This window comes from Nicotiana tabacum, chromosome 23 (genome assembly GCF_000715075.1).
Source record: "Nicotiana tabacum cultivar K326 chromosome 23, ASM71507v2, whole genome shotgun sequence".
In the NCBI taxonomy this organism is placed as follows: domain Eukaryota; kingdom Viridiplantae; phylum Streptophyta; class Magnoliopsida; order Solanales; family Solanaceae; genus Nicotiana; species Nicotiana tabacum.
The window spans coordinates 131,370,853-131,387,508 of record NC_134102.1 but is presented as its reverse complement, the minus strand read 5'-3'; the positions used below and the strand labels follow the sequence as shown (position 1 = coordinate 131,387,508).

The following is a 16,656-nucleotide window of genomic DNA, read 5'->3' as shown; positions in this document are numbered from 1 at the left end:
TCTGGCTTTAGCTGTTGGGATCTGTATCTTCTGTTTCGTTTCATGTTATAGATAGTTTTTTATTTGGAAAAAATTTAACAATTTAATCCAAGAAAACCGTCACCAAACAGAAATGGGACATCTTCAACACTCTGCAATGGCATTCTGAATAACAGCAGATGCCTTTGCGGAGTGTTAAAGATGTTCTATTTCTATTCGATGATGGTTTCCTAGTATATGCTTATTACATCCTGTCAAACTTCTCTTTTTATTTGTGTCCTTCAATAGTGAAAACAAAGTCTTGTTTATAAAGAAAAGGCTAGAAATGCACATGCAATTATGCTCCTTCAAGTTAGTAGGTGAATTTGATTTTTAGGTGAAATTAGAGGGGGAAAACATTTTTCACCCTATTTCTAATAGCATAAAAATCTTGATTAAAATAAAAGCTCCTCGGCGAACGAAAGTTCTTTTTTATGATTGTTTGCTAGCACTAAACAAAAACAAAAAAAAAAAAGATTAAAAGGAGAAGTCAGAGCACGCGACGTGCAAAATTTATGACAAACAAAAATTTCATATTTCCTTAGACATGGAAAGTAATTAATATCATCATAGTAGTAATTAACATAATGTCTCGAACCCACCAGGTCCTCCATAAAATGCCATATGCTGATACTTTCCACCTCTCCAATGTGGTACATCCATAACACCATACCGATCAGAATCATCAACACGTACAGTCGTTTTGTAATTTGGATCCTACACTAAGTATAGTAATTAGGATCTCCAATAGGAAAACGCCTGGTGGACTGTATGCTACTCCTCCCCAATCAACACTAGTAGCAAAGCTTGCCAAGTTAGTGAAAATCCTTTGAGGCCAAAAACCAACTTGTTCGTTGCTTTCACCAAACAAAAGCCACCAGTTTTCATCGGCTAGATCCTTTTTAGAAAGAAATGTCTAATATTACTAATTTGTACCTTTCAATTCTAATCAATGCAATTGTAAATACGGGTAAGGTCTAATGGTAAGCACCCTCCACTTCCAACCAAGAAGTTGTGAGTTCGAGTCATCCCAAGAGCAAGGTGGGGAGTTCTTGGAGGGAGGGAGCCTAGAGTCTATCAGAAATAGCCTCTCTACCCTAGGGTAGGGGTAAGGTCTGTGTACACACTACCCTCCCTAGACCCCCACTAGTGGGATTATACTAGGTTATTGTTGTTTGCAATTATAAATACGAAAACCGACTCAAAACTTGAAAATAATTCTGCAAAAGAAGAAAAAACATACTCATTCGATGAACATTGCGATCTCCAATACTCTTTTATCTCCACGTTGTGTAACCGGATCAAAGACCCCATCAACAGGGTACTTACTACTTACAATGACAAATCCAGGGCATAACGTGTTGAAGCGATGTGTATTACCAGCCTAGTAAATGTAAAATATGCATTAACGCTTCTCAATCGAGGTATTACATAGCTATAAATATGTACTACTTTCATGATCACAAAACAAAAATCATTAAAGTACACAAATTACCTGAAAATGTACAAAATATCTAGTCTTATTGTCCCCGTATAGTGTTGAATCCACCCGAAACATAAAATAGATTTATCATGGTTGAATGGGAGCTCATGTTATAGGTTCTAACTTACATCCTAAAGGTCAATAGTTAATCTCATCTCCTAGAAAATAAAAAGAAAACAAGCTATCACAAATAAACAAAAATAATTAAATTATAAATGAACAAGTTGATAAACTTACTCTCCACCCAGCTTGTAAACTATCTGATCCTTTCTGGATTTTTAGTCGACATGCAGTGTGCTGCTGACTTTCAATATGAGGATTCCATAAACTAGCTGACATTCCAGCACCCGCAAACTTATTATTTGGGTCATTTGGAATTTGAACTATTGCGAGCTGAATATAATAAATGAAATTTTTTAATCAACTTACAAAACCGAAAAATGAGAAGATGATAAATATTCATGTTTATTTACCTTGTATCCCTGTGAGGATATGGAACTTCTCTTTGGCTCACTACTGTTGTTACTCTGCATTGAACCAACAGAATATATATGATATGCTACGATGAAGGAAGACTTAACTTTTTTTTTTACATGAACCCCTTTTTCTTGGTACAATTATATTGATGCTTAAACTATTAGATTCTAACAAATGAAATCAGTGATTCTTTTTTTTCTGGAAATGAATTATCAAGATAGGCAATGATTTGGGTCACATTATCTTACATTACTCAATGGAGCTTCATATGCGATAGCGGCGGAATATGTCTTTGTCTAATAAGATCATCTTTGGTAATTCTTTTAAGAGGAACAGTTTCGAAAGGATAACCTCTTTCCTTTAACCATATCCCTGATGACTCATTATCTTCATGAGCTGCTGACATATCTGAATTTTGTAGTGTGCTAGCTAAAGTAAGTTTTATCTGTCAATCAAAAACTTAAATATGTGTTATCAACAATTCTAAATTATTATTAAATAGTTGAAAGTAAAATGAAAAGAGTAAACATACCTTAGGATGAATATCGTGATTCTTTAACAACGGATGATCAAATGCAGGTTGTTTATAGAAATTTATGCAATCATATGTATCCCCATATTTTTTCTGTGACCCAAAACATCGTAAAATAAGTAATCTTCAGGTACAAAAATATGGAATTGAGGAATATGTATATTTGTTTCTACAAAAGTAATGTCGGCACACTAAGAAAACAATCACTCAAAACACTTGAGAATACATTGACTTTCAGCCAACATACATACCTTAATTGTTTTGACTGCTGGCTTGTTCAAAAGTTTAAGTTGCTTCTCCAACTCTGAATCCTCTAGTTTGGATAGCTTTTTTTCTCCTTGAACTCCGTTATAACTCAAAAGAAAATATAACACTAGCAGAGTTTGTTGAACTTGAACAATTCTTTGACGAATCAACATAGCCTGAGTCCGTTAAAATTATCTCTATGGGCATGAATGCTTAATATTTATAGATACAAAAAACTAGTAATATTTAATAAACAAAATTAATTAATTGAACTTACTTGATTTACTAGATGTACGAGATTTGAAGTTTTTGAGCATCTATCATTTTTCCTGCTAAGAGGAAAATGCTATATAGAGGAGTAGACGAGTTTTAAAATGGGTATTATATGTGATATTAAATCACAAAATTATTAAAGCAGAATCAACCAAATCTAGGGAAGATTTATGGTCAATGAATGCTGAATGTTCTCTTCTTAATATATAATCCAAAGATAATCTGGCCATAGATTACCAGTAAATTTAATTGAATCTACAGACGATTTCTGTTAATTAAGCTCTGTTCAATTCTAAGTGATATTCAAAAAGACACTCTGACCATAGATTATAAAAATTTGGGTAAATTCACTTGCCCCTTTAACTTTGCCTAGTGAACTTCATTTCCCTCCTAAACTATTTTTTTCATCAATCATCCCTCGAGCTTTGTTCTTTCAAAGAACTTAGATTATGTTAATCTTGCTAGTAATATATTCAAACTGTCTTTTTGGGTTTTTTCTTAGAGGCAAGCTATAAATTTTATTGACATAAATCTTTGTAGATTTTGGTGATCCTCCTCTAATAATTACATTAACTCTAATATCTTGTATAATAGCCATTCACAACTCCTTTATCTTGATCTGTATATAAGATCTTTCTGAAAGAAAAAGTGATAGTTTCTGACAAATTTACTCACTCACAGGCCTAGCAAATAAAGTAGGTGCTCTGTTTAATGCTATTTTCTTGCTTCGTTAATTAATTTATACTAGTGTTAGAACCCGCGCGATGCGCGGATAATTTAACAGAATATTAATTTTGTAAAGTTATGAACTAATATATTAAATTATTTTAATAAATATTAGTTATTATTTTATTATTTCATGTAGTGTACAGAAATATTAAAAATCTATACAAAACAAAAGAATACACATTAAATAGTAATCGAATAAATTATTTGTTCCTTATTATTCTTTATTATTATTAAATTAGCAAGTACTTAGTACTATATACTTACTAATATGACTTTTTAGTAACTTGTCAATTATTTTTATATTTTGAAATTAATTCTCTTTTATTATAATATAGATATATATTTATTACTCTGAAAATATCTTTTTTTAAAAACTTATGTTATATTGTTCAAAATTCTTCAATTGTTTAAATTTATCAATAATTTGATTGAGTGTTATTTATTTATTATTTATTATTTATTAATTAAGTCTATAAATATCATAAAATTGTCTTCATCCCCATCTTTTCGTACATTCTTTTCTACTGTAATATTTGATTAGTTTTCTTATTTTGAAATTTACTGAAAATTTAAATAATATAATATTTTTACTAAATTATAATTTTAAATTCATCAAAAGTATAAAGATATAAGTCTTTTTATTATTTTATCAAAAAACTACCAATATGTATAATTATTTTTAATTTAATTTATTAACTATATATATATATATATATATATATATATATATATTCTCTTTTTTCTGATTTTATTATTTTTTATAAATCTTTTTAAAACTCCAACTTGAAACTACTCCCCAATGTCTCTATATAACAAAGTCTAAGAAAATAAGGAAAGCAATACAACAATAATAGAAGGGGACTCCGAAGTCTGCAGACGCTGGCAGATATACCTCTAAGTCTCCGTGCACAGGTACTCACTGATGTCTAGGCTGGTAAGAAGTACCTGCATCTGCACAAAATAATGTGCAGAAGTTTAGTATGAGTACACCACAACGGTACCTAGTACTCTGACACAATCATAGAACCCTGGCGTAGCTGCTCAAACTCTGCGCGCCATGCATCTCTAAGACTCTGAGGAACATACTCCCTTAAGAACTTATCTGAAAATTGAGTCCAAGTAAGTGAAGATGCCTCAGCCGTACTATCCAACTCATATGCCCGCCACCACTGGTAGGCTGCTCCTCTAAACTGGAATGTCGTGTAAGAAACCCCACTGGAATCCACAATACCCATAGTACGAAGGATACGGTGACATTCTTCTAGAAAACCCTGAGCATCCTCTGAAGCTAAACTGCTGAAAGTGGGAGGGTGATATTTCTTATACCTCTTGAGCCTGAGCTGCTCCCATCTGAAACTGTTGTCCTAATCTAAGGCAGAATTGGGATAACTGGCTGTACTGGTATAACCTCTGGGGCATGGTCAACTTGGGCCCATGGCTCTGGAGTACGGGCGGCGGGCGTTTGTGCTCCTCCCCTAGCTTGAGATGTGGCAAGAGCAAGTGGAATTAACCCTGCCTGAGCTAAAGTGCCAAACATGCTGAAAAACTGGGCAAGAGTCTCCTGAAGTGCAGGAGTAGTAACAGGCGTCTCAGGTGCCTGCTCTCCAACTAGAGCTACCGGTGGCTCTGGTGTAGCAGCTCGTGAAGGAGCTCTGGCTGCACCACGTGGTCTTCCTCGGCCTCTGGTTCGGCCTCTGCCCTGACCTCGACCTCTTGCGGCTCCAACAGGGGATGCGGGTGTTTGATCATCGGATCCAGTTGTGCGTGTCCTCACCATCTGTGAGAGAATAGAAAGACAATTATTTAGAACTTTGAAATCAACAAAGGCGCACGATAAGGAATCAAAGAAGTGATGTCACGACCCAAAATTTTCCACCGACGGGACCGTGATGGCGCCTAACATTTCACTTGCTAGGCAAGCCAACGTTAGAGAATCATTAAAATAATTTCTTATTCCCATTCAGTAATTAACAATAATTAGCTAAGATGAAATATAATAAGTGCGGAATATCATAAATCTGTATTAATTACTCCCACCCGGATCTGGAGTCACAATTCACGAGCATTCTAGAATTTACTACAAGTAATAGTCTGAAAGAAATACAATTGTCTGAATGAAAGAAAACAGTAGGACATAAAATATAGATAGGGACTTCAAGGTCTGTGAATGCAGACAGATCTACCTTGAATCTCCGGATAGCAGACCAATAGCAAAATCTTGATCAACCTGAGCCGGTATCAAAATCTGCATAGAAAGTGCAGAGTGCAGTATCAGTACAACCGACCCCATGTACTGGTAAGTGTCGAGCCTAACCTCGACGAAATAGTGACGAGGCTAAGGCAAGGCACCTACAAATCATCCTGTACAATTTAACAGTGTATATATACAAATAACATAAATGAAGAACTAAACAGGAAATGTCGGGAGGGGAACATACTGAGGGGAATACAAGATAAAGAACTACAACAGAATGAACACCAGAGCAGTCAATATACCATGTATCAACAGGAATAGTGAATACAGTAAGGAAAAATGCACGACATCACCCTTCGTGCTTTTACTCTCAATCTCACCATAAAATTAATGGAAACGGCACGGCATCACCCTTCGTGCATTAACTCTCATATCATGGCACGGCATCACCTTTCGTGTATTAACACTGATAATATGGCACGACATCACCCTTCGTACATTAACACTCTCCCTCACCATAATGCAATGCATAAATAACAACAGGGAGATAGAATAACAAGTACAAACCTTACTTCAACATTTGGTTCCATAATATCAATGTTAACTTTGAAATAAAAACTCAATTATCACCAGAAAATCCGTAAACATGATAAGAACGATAAATTGAACAATACTAGTATAACACGTAGCAATTAGGCATAGGAAAGAGACAATATAAGAAAAACCGAGAAACATGGAAAACAGGTAAATTGGCGGCGCATAAGTACTCGTCACCTCACATTGTGATGACCCAAAATGTCATATTTAAAGTTAATTATTAGTTCTGTTTTCTAAGACCTCGAAAAGCACTATTTATCATTTCTCGAATTGTGCGCGCAATCCGTACAATTTTTCGGAAAGTTTTTATGTGAAAAATGGATTAAAATGTGAAATAGAGCCTTAAAACTCAACTAATTTGACTTTGGTCAATATTTTGAGCAAATGGACTTGGATCAGTGTTTTGACAGCTCCGGTAGCTCCGTATCGTAATTTTAGACTTGGGCGTATGCCCAGAATTTAATTTGGAGGTCCCTATCTCAAGTTATGACCATTTAACAGAAACTAGTAATTTAAAGGCTAAAGATCTCCAAGTTTGACCACGGGGTTGACTTTTTGATATCGGGGTTGGAATCTGATTCTGAAAATTGGAATAGCTCCGTTATGTCATATATGACTTGTGTGCCAAATTTAAAGTCATTCCGGATTCATTTAACATGTTTTGGCACAAGATTTGTAAATTAAAAAGTTTTGAAACTCAAAAGTCCGAATCAAGGTGTGAATTGTAATTTCAGCGGCGTTTGACGTGATATGAGACCCCGAGTAAGTCTGTATGATGTGTTTGGACTTGTTGGTATATTTGGTTGAGATCGCGAGGACCTCTGGTGGATTTCGGGTGGTCAAGAACATTTGACGTCATTTATTCAAGAATAAGTGGTATCCCATTAAGAAAATAAATTCAAAATTCAGTGTTGATGGAATCATTAGATCCGTATTGAAATTTTGGAGCCATAGCAAAAAGAATCATCGAATTCGGACAACGTATGAGAGAGTTATGCCCAATTTCGCGTCGGGAAGGATTTTTCGTAGCCGCCAGCGCCCAAGGTAGCGTGGGGCGCTAGCCCTGGCGCTGGGAATTATTGGTGTTCTTGAAACTGTGCCACAGGCAGCGCCCCACGCTACCTGTGGCGCTCGAAAACGCCAGAAACCCCATAAAACGGGGAGTTTAGCCATTTTACTCATTTTTGAGTTTGGGGAGCTCGGTTTAGGCGATATTTGGGCGATTTTCACGGAAAAAATTGGGGTAAGTGTTCCTTATCATATATTGATTATATTTCATGATTTCATACTCATTTACATTATGAATCCATGAATTTATGGAAGAAAAATCAGAATTTTACAAAACCTTCCAAAAATGTAAAACGAAGATTTGAAGGTCAATCCGATGTCAGAATTTGATAATTTTTGTATGGTTGGACTCATCTCGGAATGGGTGTTCGGATTTTGTAAGTTTTTTCGAGATTTGAGACGTGGACCCCACTGTCAATTTTTAAAGTGAAATTCAGATTTTTATCCGAAAAATTAGTAAATTCATATGGAATTAATTCCTACGATTTGTATTGAGTATATCGAATTGTTTGTGAATAGATTTGAAGCTTTTGGAGACAAATTTAAAAGGAAAAGCTGTGGTCGAGTAATTTATTGGAATTTGCAAAGCGAGGTAAGTGTCGTGGTTAACCTTGACTTGAGGGAATAGAACCCTTAAATATATTTGTTATGTGAAATGCATGTGAACGACGTATAGGCGAGGTGACGAGTGTCTATACGTCGTCAAATTAATCATTTGCATAATTATTTGAAAATCATTATTTGTTCTAAGACACGAATTAATTGTTATAATAACTATTTCTTTCCTATTCCTTGACAAATATTAATTTTTGAATTCCTGCAATAATTGTTACATGCTATTTGATTTATGTGTATTAATTGCTACTTGACATTTAGCATATTAAATATTAAACTATCTATTTCCTCCCCGATTTTCATAATAAATTGTTAATTGTCATTGCTTGTTTCATAATTAAATCATAACTATTGAATGCTTGTTGTTTTAAAATTTTATATTAATTATTGCATTTATTGGGGCAATTTATTCCATAAGAATTGGTAAATGAATATATTGGAGGATTGGGTTGCGCGTCGCAACATAGTTTATTGAAATGAATATATTGGAGGATCGGGTTGTACGCCGCAACAGACTTGTTTAAAAGTCCATATTGGAGGATCGGGTTGCATGCCGCAACAAACTTGTTTAAAAGTCCATATTGGAGGATCGGGTTGCACGCCGCAACAGACTTATTTAAAAGTTAATATTGGAGGATCGGGTTGCACGCCGCAACAGACTTATTAAAAGTCAATATTGGGGGATCGGATTGCACGCCGTAATAGACTTATTAAAAGTTAATATTGGAGGATCGGGTTTCACGCCGCAACAGACTTGTTAAAAAGTTAATATTGGAGGATCGGGTTGGACACTGTAATAGACTTATTGAAAAATCAATATTGGGGGATTGGATTGCACGCCGCAACAGACTTATTTAAAAGTCTATATATATATATTTGATTGAAATAAATATATGACATACTTGATTAAAAGGAATATATTGGGAGAGCGGGTTGCACGCTACAACAGAATTGAATGTGAATATATTGTGAGAGCGGGTTGCATGCTACAACAGAATTGAATGTGATTATATTGTGAGAGCGGGTTGCACGCTGCAACAGAATTGATGGAAATTATAATTGGTTATAACTGCTGAGTTGGCTTCAACCATTATAAATGAGTTACCTGATTTATTTCTATTATTGATGTTGTTACTAATATTGCGTACAGGTTAATGTAAGTGAACCTCCTTAGCCTCGTCACTACTTTGTTGAGGTTAGGCTCAACACTTACCAGTATATGGGGTCGGTTGTACTGATACTACACTCTGCACTTCTTGTGCAGATTTCGGAGTTGGTCCCAGCGGCGTACCATAGACTTGCTCGGATTTCAGCTACTCAGAGGAGACTTGAGGTATAACTGCACGGCGTTCGCAGTTCTGAAGTCCATGTCTATTTTACTTTAGTTGTGTGTTCATTTCCAGACAGCTTCATTTTATTCAGACCTTTATTTGTATTATTCTAGAAGCTCGTGCACTTGTGACACCAATTCTGGGATGGTATTTAGACACCGTTATTTTTTTAGGGATTCTTCACTATATTTCAAACTTTGCTACCGCATTTGTTTTTTTGATTAATAAAAATTGTTTAAAAAATTGGTTAATATTATTCTAACGTTGGCTTGCCTAGCAAGTGAAATGTTAGGCACCATCACGGTCCGAAGGTGGGAATTTCGGGTCATGACACACATATACGCCGCTCACATGGATTTCACTTAGCAAGTAATCTAAGGTTCTTAATTCCCTCAAGTCAGGATTAGACACAACACTTACCTCGCTCCGAAGGCCACTTAATTCTCAATCAAAGCTTTTCCTTTGGAATTCACCTCCAAACTACTCGTATCTATTCAAAAATAACTCAATAATATCAAATATTGCTAAAGGAATCAATTATATTGCGTAAATTAAATTTTCCTAAATTTTCCTCCAAAAAGTCAAAAAATCGACCCCGGGCCCGCTTGGTCAAAACCCGAGGTTCGGACCAAAATTCATTTACCCATTCACCCCCGAGCCCGAATATATAATTGGTTTTGGAATCCGACCTCAAATTGAGGTCTAAATCCTCAAATTCCCGAAGTCCCTAGTTTCTACCCTTACCACTAATTCTACCATGAAAACTCTAGATTTTAGGTTGAAAATTCATGAAATGTAATGGGTAATTGAAAAAAAATATTTTAGAATCACTTACCAACACTTTGGGGAAGAAATTACTCTTGAAAAATCGCCTCACGCCATTTGGGTTTTGAGAAAAACGAATTTTTGGCTAAATCCCGTGTTTGGATTCTGTTAAGTGCCGGGCGACAGTGTTCATCGCGTTCGCGAGAGCACTGTCGCGTTCGCGGAGAGTATTGGCTGCCAAGCCTTCGCGTTCGCAAGACAGTGCTCGCGTTTGCATAGGCTACCCTTCCCTGGTCTTCGCGTTCGTGAGACATTGTCCGCGTTCGCGAGACATTGTCCACGTTCGCGAGACATTGTCCGCGTTCGCGATGAAGAAAAGGCTGACTGCCTCTCCCCAGTGCCTAACACTACGCGTTCGCGATGGGCTTGTCGTGTTCGCGAAGAGTAACGCCCCCATCGCTTTGCATTCGCGACCAAGCCTTCGCATCCGCAAAGAAGAAATCCTGGCCTTATCAGTTTACTCTTCGCGTTCACGAGAGGACCTTCGCGAACGTGAAGAAGGATATGCCAGACACCAGAATCTGCAGAAAACCAGATTTTTCCGAAGTCCAAAACATCCCTTGGCCTATCCAAAACTCACCCGAGCCCTCGAGGCTCCAAACCAAACATGCACACAAGTCTAAAAACATCATACGGACCTACTCCCGCGATCAAATCGCCAAAATAACACCTAGAATTCCGAATTTAGCACCAAATCCAATGAAATTCTCAAGAACACTTTAAAATTTCTATTTTCTCAACTGGACGTCCGAATCAAGTCAAATCAACTCCGTTTCTCACCAAATTTTGCAAGAAAGTCTTAAATATCATAACGAACCTGTACCGGGCTCCGGAACCAAAATACGGACCCGATACTCACAATGCCAAACATCAATCAATTCATAAAAATAATTAATTTTTAGACTTTTAATTTTCATCAAAAATTCATAACTCAAGCTAGGGACCTCCGAATTCGATTCCGGGCATACGCCCAGGTCCCATAATTCGATACGGACCCACCGGGACTATCAAAACACGGATCCGGGCCCTTTTATCAAAAAAAATAAACTTTTAAGGCAAAAATTTTTATTTTCATTAGTTTTCAATATAAAAGCTTTTTAGAAACATGTTCGGACTGTGCACGCAAATCAAGGAGGGTAAAAATGAGATTTTTAAGGCTTAAGAGCACAGATTCGAGTTCTAAAACATAAGATGACCTTTAGGCTATTTACATTCTCCACCTCTAAAATAACTGTTCGTCCTCAAATGGACATAGAAAAGTACCTGGGTTTGTGAAAAGGTGGGGATATCTACTCCGCATATCGGACTCGGACTCCCAAGTAGCTAACTCAATAGGCTGACCGCTCCACTGCACTCGAGCTGAAGGGTAGCTCTTTGATCTCAACTGGAAAACTTGCTGGGCTAGAATTGCCATCGGCTCCTCCTCATAAGTCAAATCCTTGTCTAATTGGACAGAGCTGAAATTTAACACATGGGACGGATCGTCGTGATACTTTCGAAGCATGGACACATGGAATACTGGATGAACAACCGCTAAACTAGGTGGCAACTCAAGCCTGTAAGCCACCTCTCCCACTCTCTTCAGAATCTCAAAAGGTCCGATATACCTAGGGCTCAACTTTCTCTTCTTTCCGAACTTCATTACACCCTTCATGGGTGATACCCGAAGTAACACTCTCTCTCCTACCATGAATGCAACATCACGAACTCTACGGTCAGCATAACTCTTATGCCTAGACTGAGCTGTGCGAAGTCGATCCTGAATAATCTTGACCTTGTCCAAGGCCTCCTGTACTAAATCTGTACCCAACAACCGAGCCTCCCCCGGCTCAAACCACCCAACTGGCGACCTACACCGTCTACCATATAATGCCTCATAATGAGCCATCTGAATGCTCGACTGATAGATATTGTTATAGGCGAACTCTGCAAGGGGCAAGAACTGATCCCACGATCCTCCGAAGTCTATAACACAAGCACGTAACACATCCTCCAAGATCTGAATAGTACGCTCGGATTTCTCGTCCGTCTGAGGATGAAATGCTGTGCTAAACTCAACCCGCATACCCAACTCACGTTGTACTGCCCTCCAAAAGTGTGAGGTAAACTGCGTACCTCGATCAGAAATGATAGACACGGGCACACCGTGAAGACGAAGGATCTCCCGAATATAAATCTCTACTAACCGCTCCAAGGAATAGGTAACTGCCACAGGAATAAAGTGCGCTGACTTAGTCAGCCTGTCCACAATGACCCAAACTGTATCGAACTTCTTCTGAGTCCGTGGGAGTCCAACAACAAAATCCATAGTGATACGCTCCCACTTCCACTCAAGAATCTCTAACCTCTGAAGTAAACCACCAGGTCTCTGATGCTCACACTTCACCTGCTGGCAATATAGGCACCGAGCTACATAGTCAACTATGTCCTTCTTCATTCACCTCCACCAATAATGCTGCCTCAAGTCCTGGTACATCTTGGCAGTGCCCGGGTGAATAGAATACCGAGAACTGTGAGCCTCCTCAAGGATCAACTCACGAAGTCCATCCACATTAGGCACACAAATACGACCATGTATCCTCAAAATTCCATCATCTCCAATAGTAACCTACTTGGCACCTCCGTTCTGCACTGTGTCTCTAAGGACAAGTAAATGAGGATCGTCATCCTGCCGATCTATGATGCGCTCAAACAAAGAAGATCGAGCAATTGTACAAGCTAGAACACAGTTGGGCTCAGAAACATCCAACCTCACAAACTGGTTGGCCAAGGCCTGAACATCCAATGCAAGCGGTCTCTCACCAACTGGAATATAAGCAAGGCTGCCCATACTCACTGCCTTTCTACTCAATGCATCGGCCACCACATTGGCCTTTCCCTGATGGTACAATATAGTGATATCATAGTATTTCAATAGCTCCAGCCACCTCCTCTACCTAAAATTGAGTTCCTTCTCCTTGAACAAATACTGCAAGCTCCGATGATCAGTTAATACCTCACATGGAACGCCTAAAGATAGTGCCTCCAAATCTTCAGCGCTTGAACAATGGCTGCCAACACTAAATCATGAACATGGTAATTCTTCTAGTGAACCTTCAGCTGCCGCGAAGCATATACAATAACCTTGCTACCCTGCATCAATACCGCACCTAGACCAATACGAGATGTGTCACAATATACTGTATAAGATCCTGAACCTGTGGGTAACACCAATACTGGTGCCGTAGTCAAAACAGTCTTGAGCTTCTAAAAGCTCACCTCACACTCGTTCGACCACCTGAACGAGGCACCCTTCTGGGTCAATCTAGTCAACGGGGCTGCTATGGATGAAAACCCCTCCACAAATTGACGGTAATAGCCCGCCAAACCCAGGAAACTATGGATCTCTGTAGCTGATGTGGGTCTAGGCCAGTTCTGAACTGCCTCAATCTTCTTAGGATCCACCTGAATACCCTCTGCTGATACAACGTGGCCTAAGAAAGCAACTGAACTCAACCAAAACTCTCATTTTGAGAACTTAGCATATAACTGGCTGTCTTTTAGAGTCTGAAGAACGATCCGAAGGTGCTGCTCATGCTCCTCTCGACTGTGGGAGTAGATCAAGATATCATCAATAAACACAACCACAAAGGAATCCAAGTAGGGTTTGAACACCCGGTTCATCAGATCCATGAATGTTGCTGGGGCATTTGTCAGCCCAAATGACATCACTAGAAACTCAAAATGCCTGTACCGAATCCGAAAAGTTGTCTTAGGGATATCAGATGCTCTAATCCTCAACTGATGGTAGCCAGATCTCAAATCAATCTTCGAAAACACCTGGGCACCCTAAAGCTGATCAAATAAATCATCAATCCTCGGTAATGGATACTTGTTTTTGATAGTGACCTTGTTCAACTGCCGATAATCTATACACATCCTCATTGATCCATCTTTCTTCTTCACAAACAACACAGGTGCACCCCAGTGCGAGATACTAGGTCTAATGAAGCCCTTATCAAGCAAATCTTGCAACTGCTCCTTCAATTCTTTCAACTCTGGCAGGGCCATGCGGTATGGCGAAATGGAAATGGGCTGAGTGCCCTGATCCAAATCAATGCAGAAATCAATATCCCTGTCGGGTGGCATCCCTGGCAGGTCTGCAGGAAATACCTCTAGAAACTCACGTACAACCGGCACTGAATCTATGGAAGGAACCTCCGCACTAGAATCGCGGACATAAGCTAAATAAGCTAGACACCCCTTCTCGACCATATGTCGAGCTTTCACATAAGAGATAACCCTGCTGGCAGAATGGCCAAGATTCCCTCTCCACTCTATTCCATGCAACCCCTGCAAGGCTAAGGTCACCGTCTTGGCATGACAATATAATATAGCATAGTAAGGTGGCAACCAATCCATACCCAGTATGACATCAAAATCAACCATGTCGAGAACTAGAAGATCTACACGAGTTTCAAGACTCCCAATGGTGATAACACATGAACGATAAACACGATCTACAACAATAGCATCTCCCACTGGTGTGGACACAAACACATGAGCACTCAAAGAATCACGGGGCACAACCAAATAGGAAGCAAAATAGGATGGCACATAGGAGTAAGTGGATCCCGGATCAAATAGAACTGAAGCATCTCTACTGCAAACTGAAACAGTACCTGTGATAATAGCGTTAGATGACTCAGCCTCAGGCCTGGCTGGGAAAGCATAACACCACTACCACCCTGAACTATGTCCCTGGGACGGCCTCTAACTGGTTGGTCTCCACCTCTAACGGCCTGACCTCCACCTCTAATAGTCTGGCCTCTACCTCAGGCTGCCTGACCCCTGCCTCTGGCTGGCTGAGTAGGTAGTGCAGCAACTGGTGCCGGAACCATGGCACGAGAACTCTGATGTTATGAGCTGCCTATTGCCCGAGGGCAAAATCTAGCAATGTGCTTTAGATCACCACAAGTATAACATAACTTCGGCTATTGTGACTGCTGACCCTGATGACCTGAATAACCACCCTAATAACTCTGGAGTGGAGGTGCACTAATAGGAGCTGGTGGTGCACTGTAGGCTAGCTGGTCGGAATAATGCATCTGAGGGCCACGACCACCTGAGGCACCGCGGGATGCCTGGAGTGTTGAATGAAACAGCCTGGGAGGATGGCCTCTACCAAAAGTACTCCTGCCTCTAGGTGAGGCACCGCTGAACTCACCGAAATGTCGAGGTCTCTTGTCAGACCCCTGACCTCCCTGAGTAAGAACCATTTTGACTCGTCTGGCGACATTAGCATCCGCCCGAAAAGAAATCTCACTCCCAGTATCCTTAGCCATTTACAATCTGATAGGCTGAGCAAGTACATCAATAAACCTCCTCACCCTCTCTCTCTCGGTGGGAAGCAGAAGAATAGCATGACGGGCCAAATCCACAAAACGGGTCTCATACTGAGTAACAGTGATACTGCCCTGCTGGAGACGCTCAAACTGACGGCGACGCTCCTTTCTAAAGGTGATAGGTAGAAACTTCTCTATGAAGAGCTGAGAGAACTGGTCCCAAGTGAGTGCAGGCGACCCAGCTGGTCTGGTCAACAAGTAATCTCTCCATCATTTCTTGGCGGAACCAATCATCTGAAATGCAGCAAAATTAACCCCATGGGTCTCCACTATACCCATGTTCCGTAGAACCCCATGACAGCTGTCAAGATACTCCTGGGGATCCTCTGAAGGAGCACCACTGAAGTGAACAGGAAAGAGCTTGGTAAACCTGTCCAATCTCCATAAAGCCTCAGAAGACATAGCTGGCCCATCTCTGACCTGTGCCGCAATAACCGATTGAACTAATCCGACTGGCTGAGCTGCTGGAGCCTGATACTGGGGAGCTATCTACTCTGGAGTGGGAGTGGTAGGAGTTTGGGCTCCTCCTCCAGCCTGAGAGATTGATGGTGCCATGGAAAATACGCCAGTCTAGGCCATACTCTCCATAAGGCCCACCAAACGGACCAAAGCATCCTGAAGTACTGGGGTGGCAATGAACCCTTCCGGAACCTGAGCTGGTCTGGTAGGAATAGTCTGGGCTGGAACCTCCTCGTCAATCTCTATCTGAGGCTCCACTGTTGGGGCTGCTACTCTGGCACGGCCTCAGCCTCGACCTCTACCCCGTGTAGGAGCTGCCACTGGAGGTTCTGGCTGCTGCTCAGCTGAGGAAGCGGTACGTGTTCTCGCCATCTGCGAGAGAATAAGAGTAAAAGAATTCAATCAGCATTGAGAGAGCAAAATCG

General features: G+C 39.7%; 1 protein-coding gene across 1 annotated transcript; it reads right to left on the bottom strand.

Annotated features, from left to right (window-relative positions):
- Positions 1-413: 413 nt before the first annotated feature.
- Positions 414-2,929, bottom strand: LOC107826488 (protein neprosin-like). The gene is made up of 8 exons (XM_016653477.2): positions 2,762-2,929; positions 2,511-2,603; positions 2,313-2,423; positions 1,975-2,028; positions 1,739-1,894; positions 1,292-1,402; positions 621-735; positions 414-469 (listed from the first exon to the last, which is right to left on the bottom strand). Exons 1-8 carry the CDS (start codon positions 2,927-2,929, stop codon positions 414-416), a joined length of 864 nt encoding a protein of 287 aa, XP_016508963.2.
- Positions 2,930-16,656: the final 13,727 nt, after the last annotated feature.

Coding starts and splice junctions, on each gene's coding strand:
- LOC107826488 (XM_016653477.2), bottom strand. CDS start 2,929: ATGTTGATTCGTCAAAGAATTGTTCAAGTTCAACAAACTCTGCTAGTG. Junction 2,029..2,312: donor GAGGTTATCCTTTCGAAACT/GTTCCTCTTAAA, acceptor GGTTCAATGCAG/AGTAACAACAGTAGTGAGCC. Junction 1,895..1,974: donor TATCCTCACAGGGATACAAG/GTAAATAAACAT, acceptor TATTATATTCAG/CTCGCAATAGTTCAAATTCC.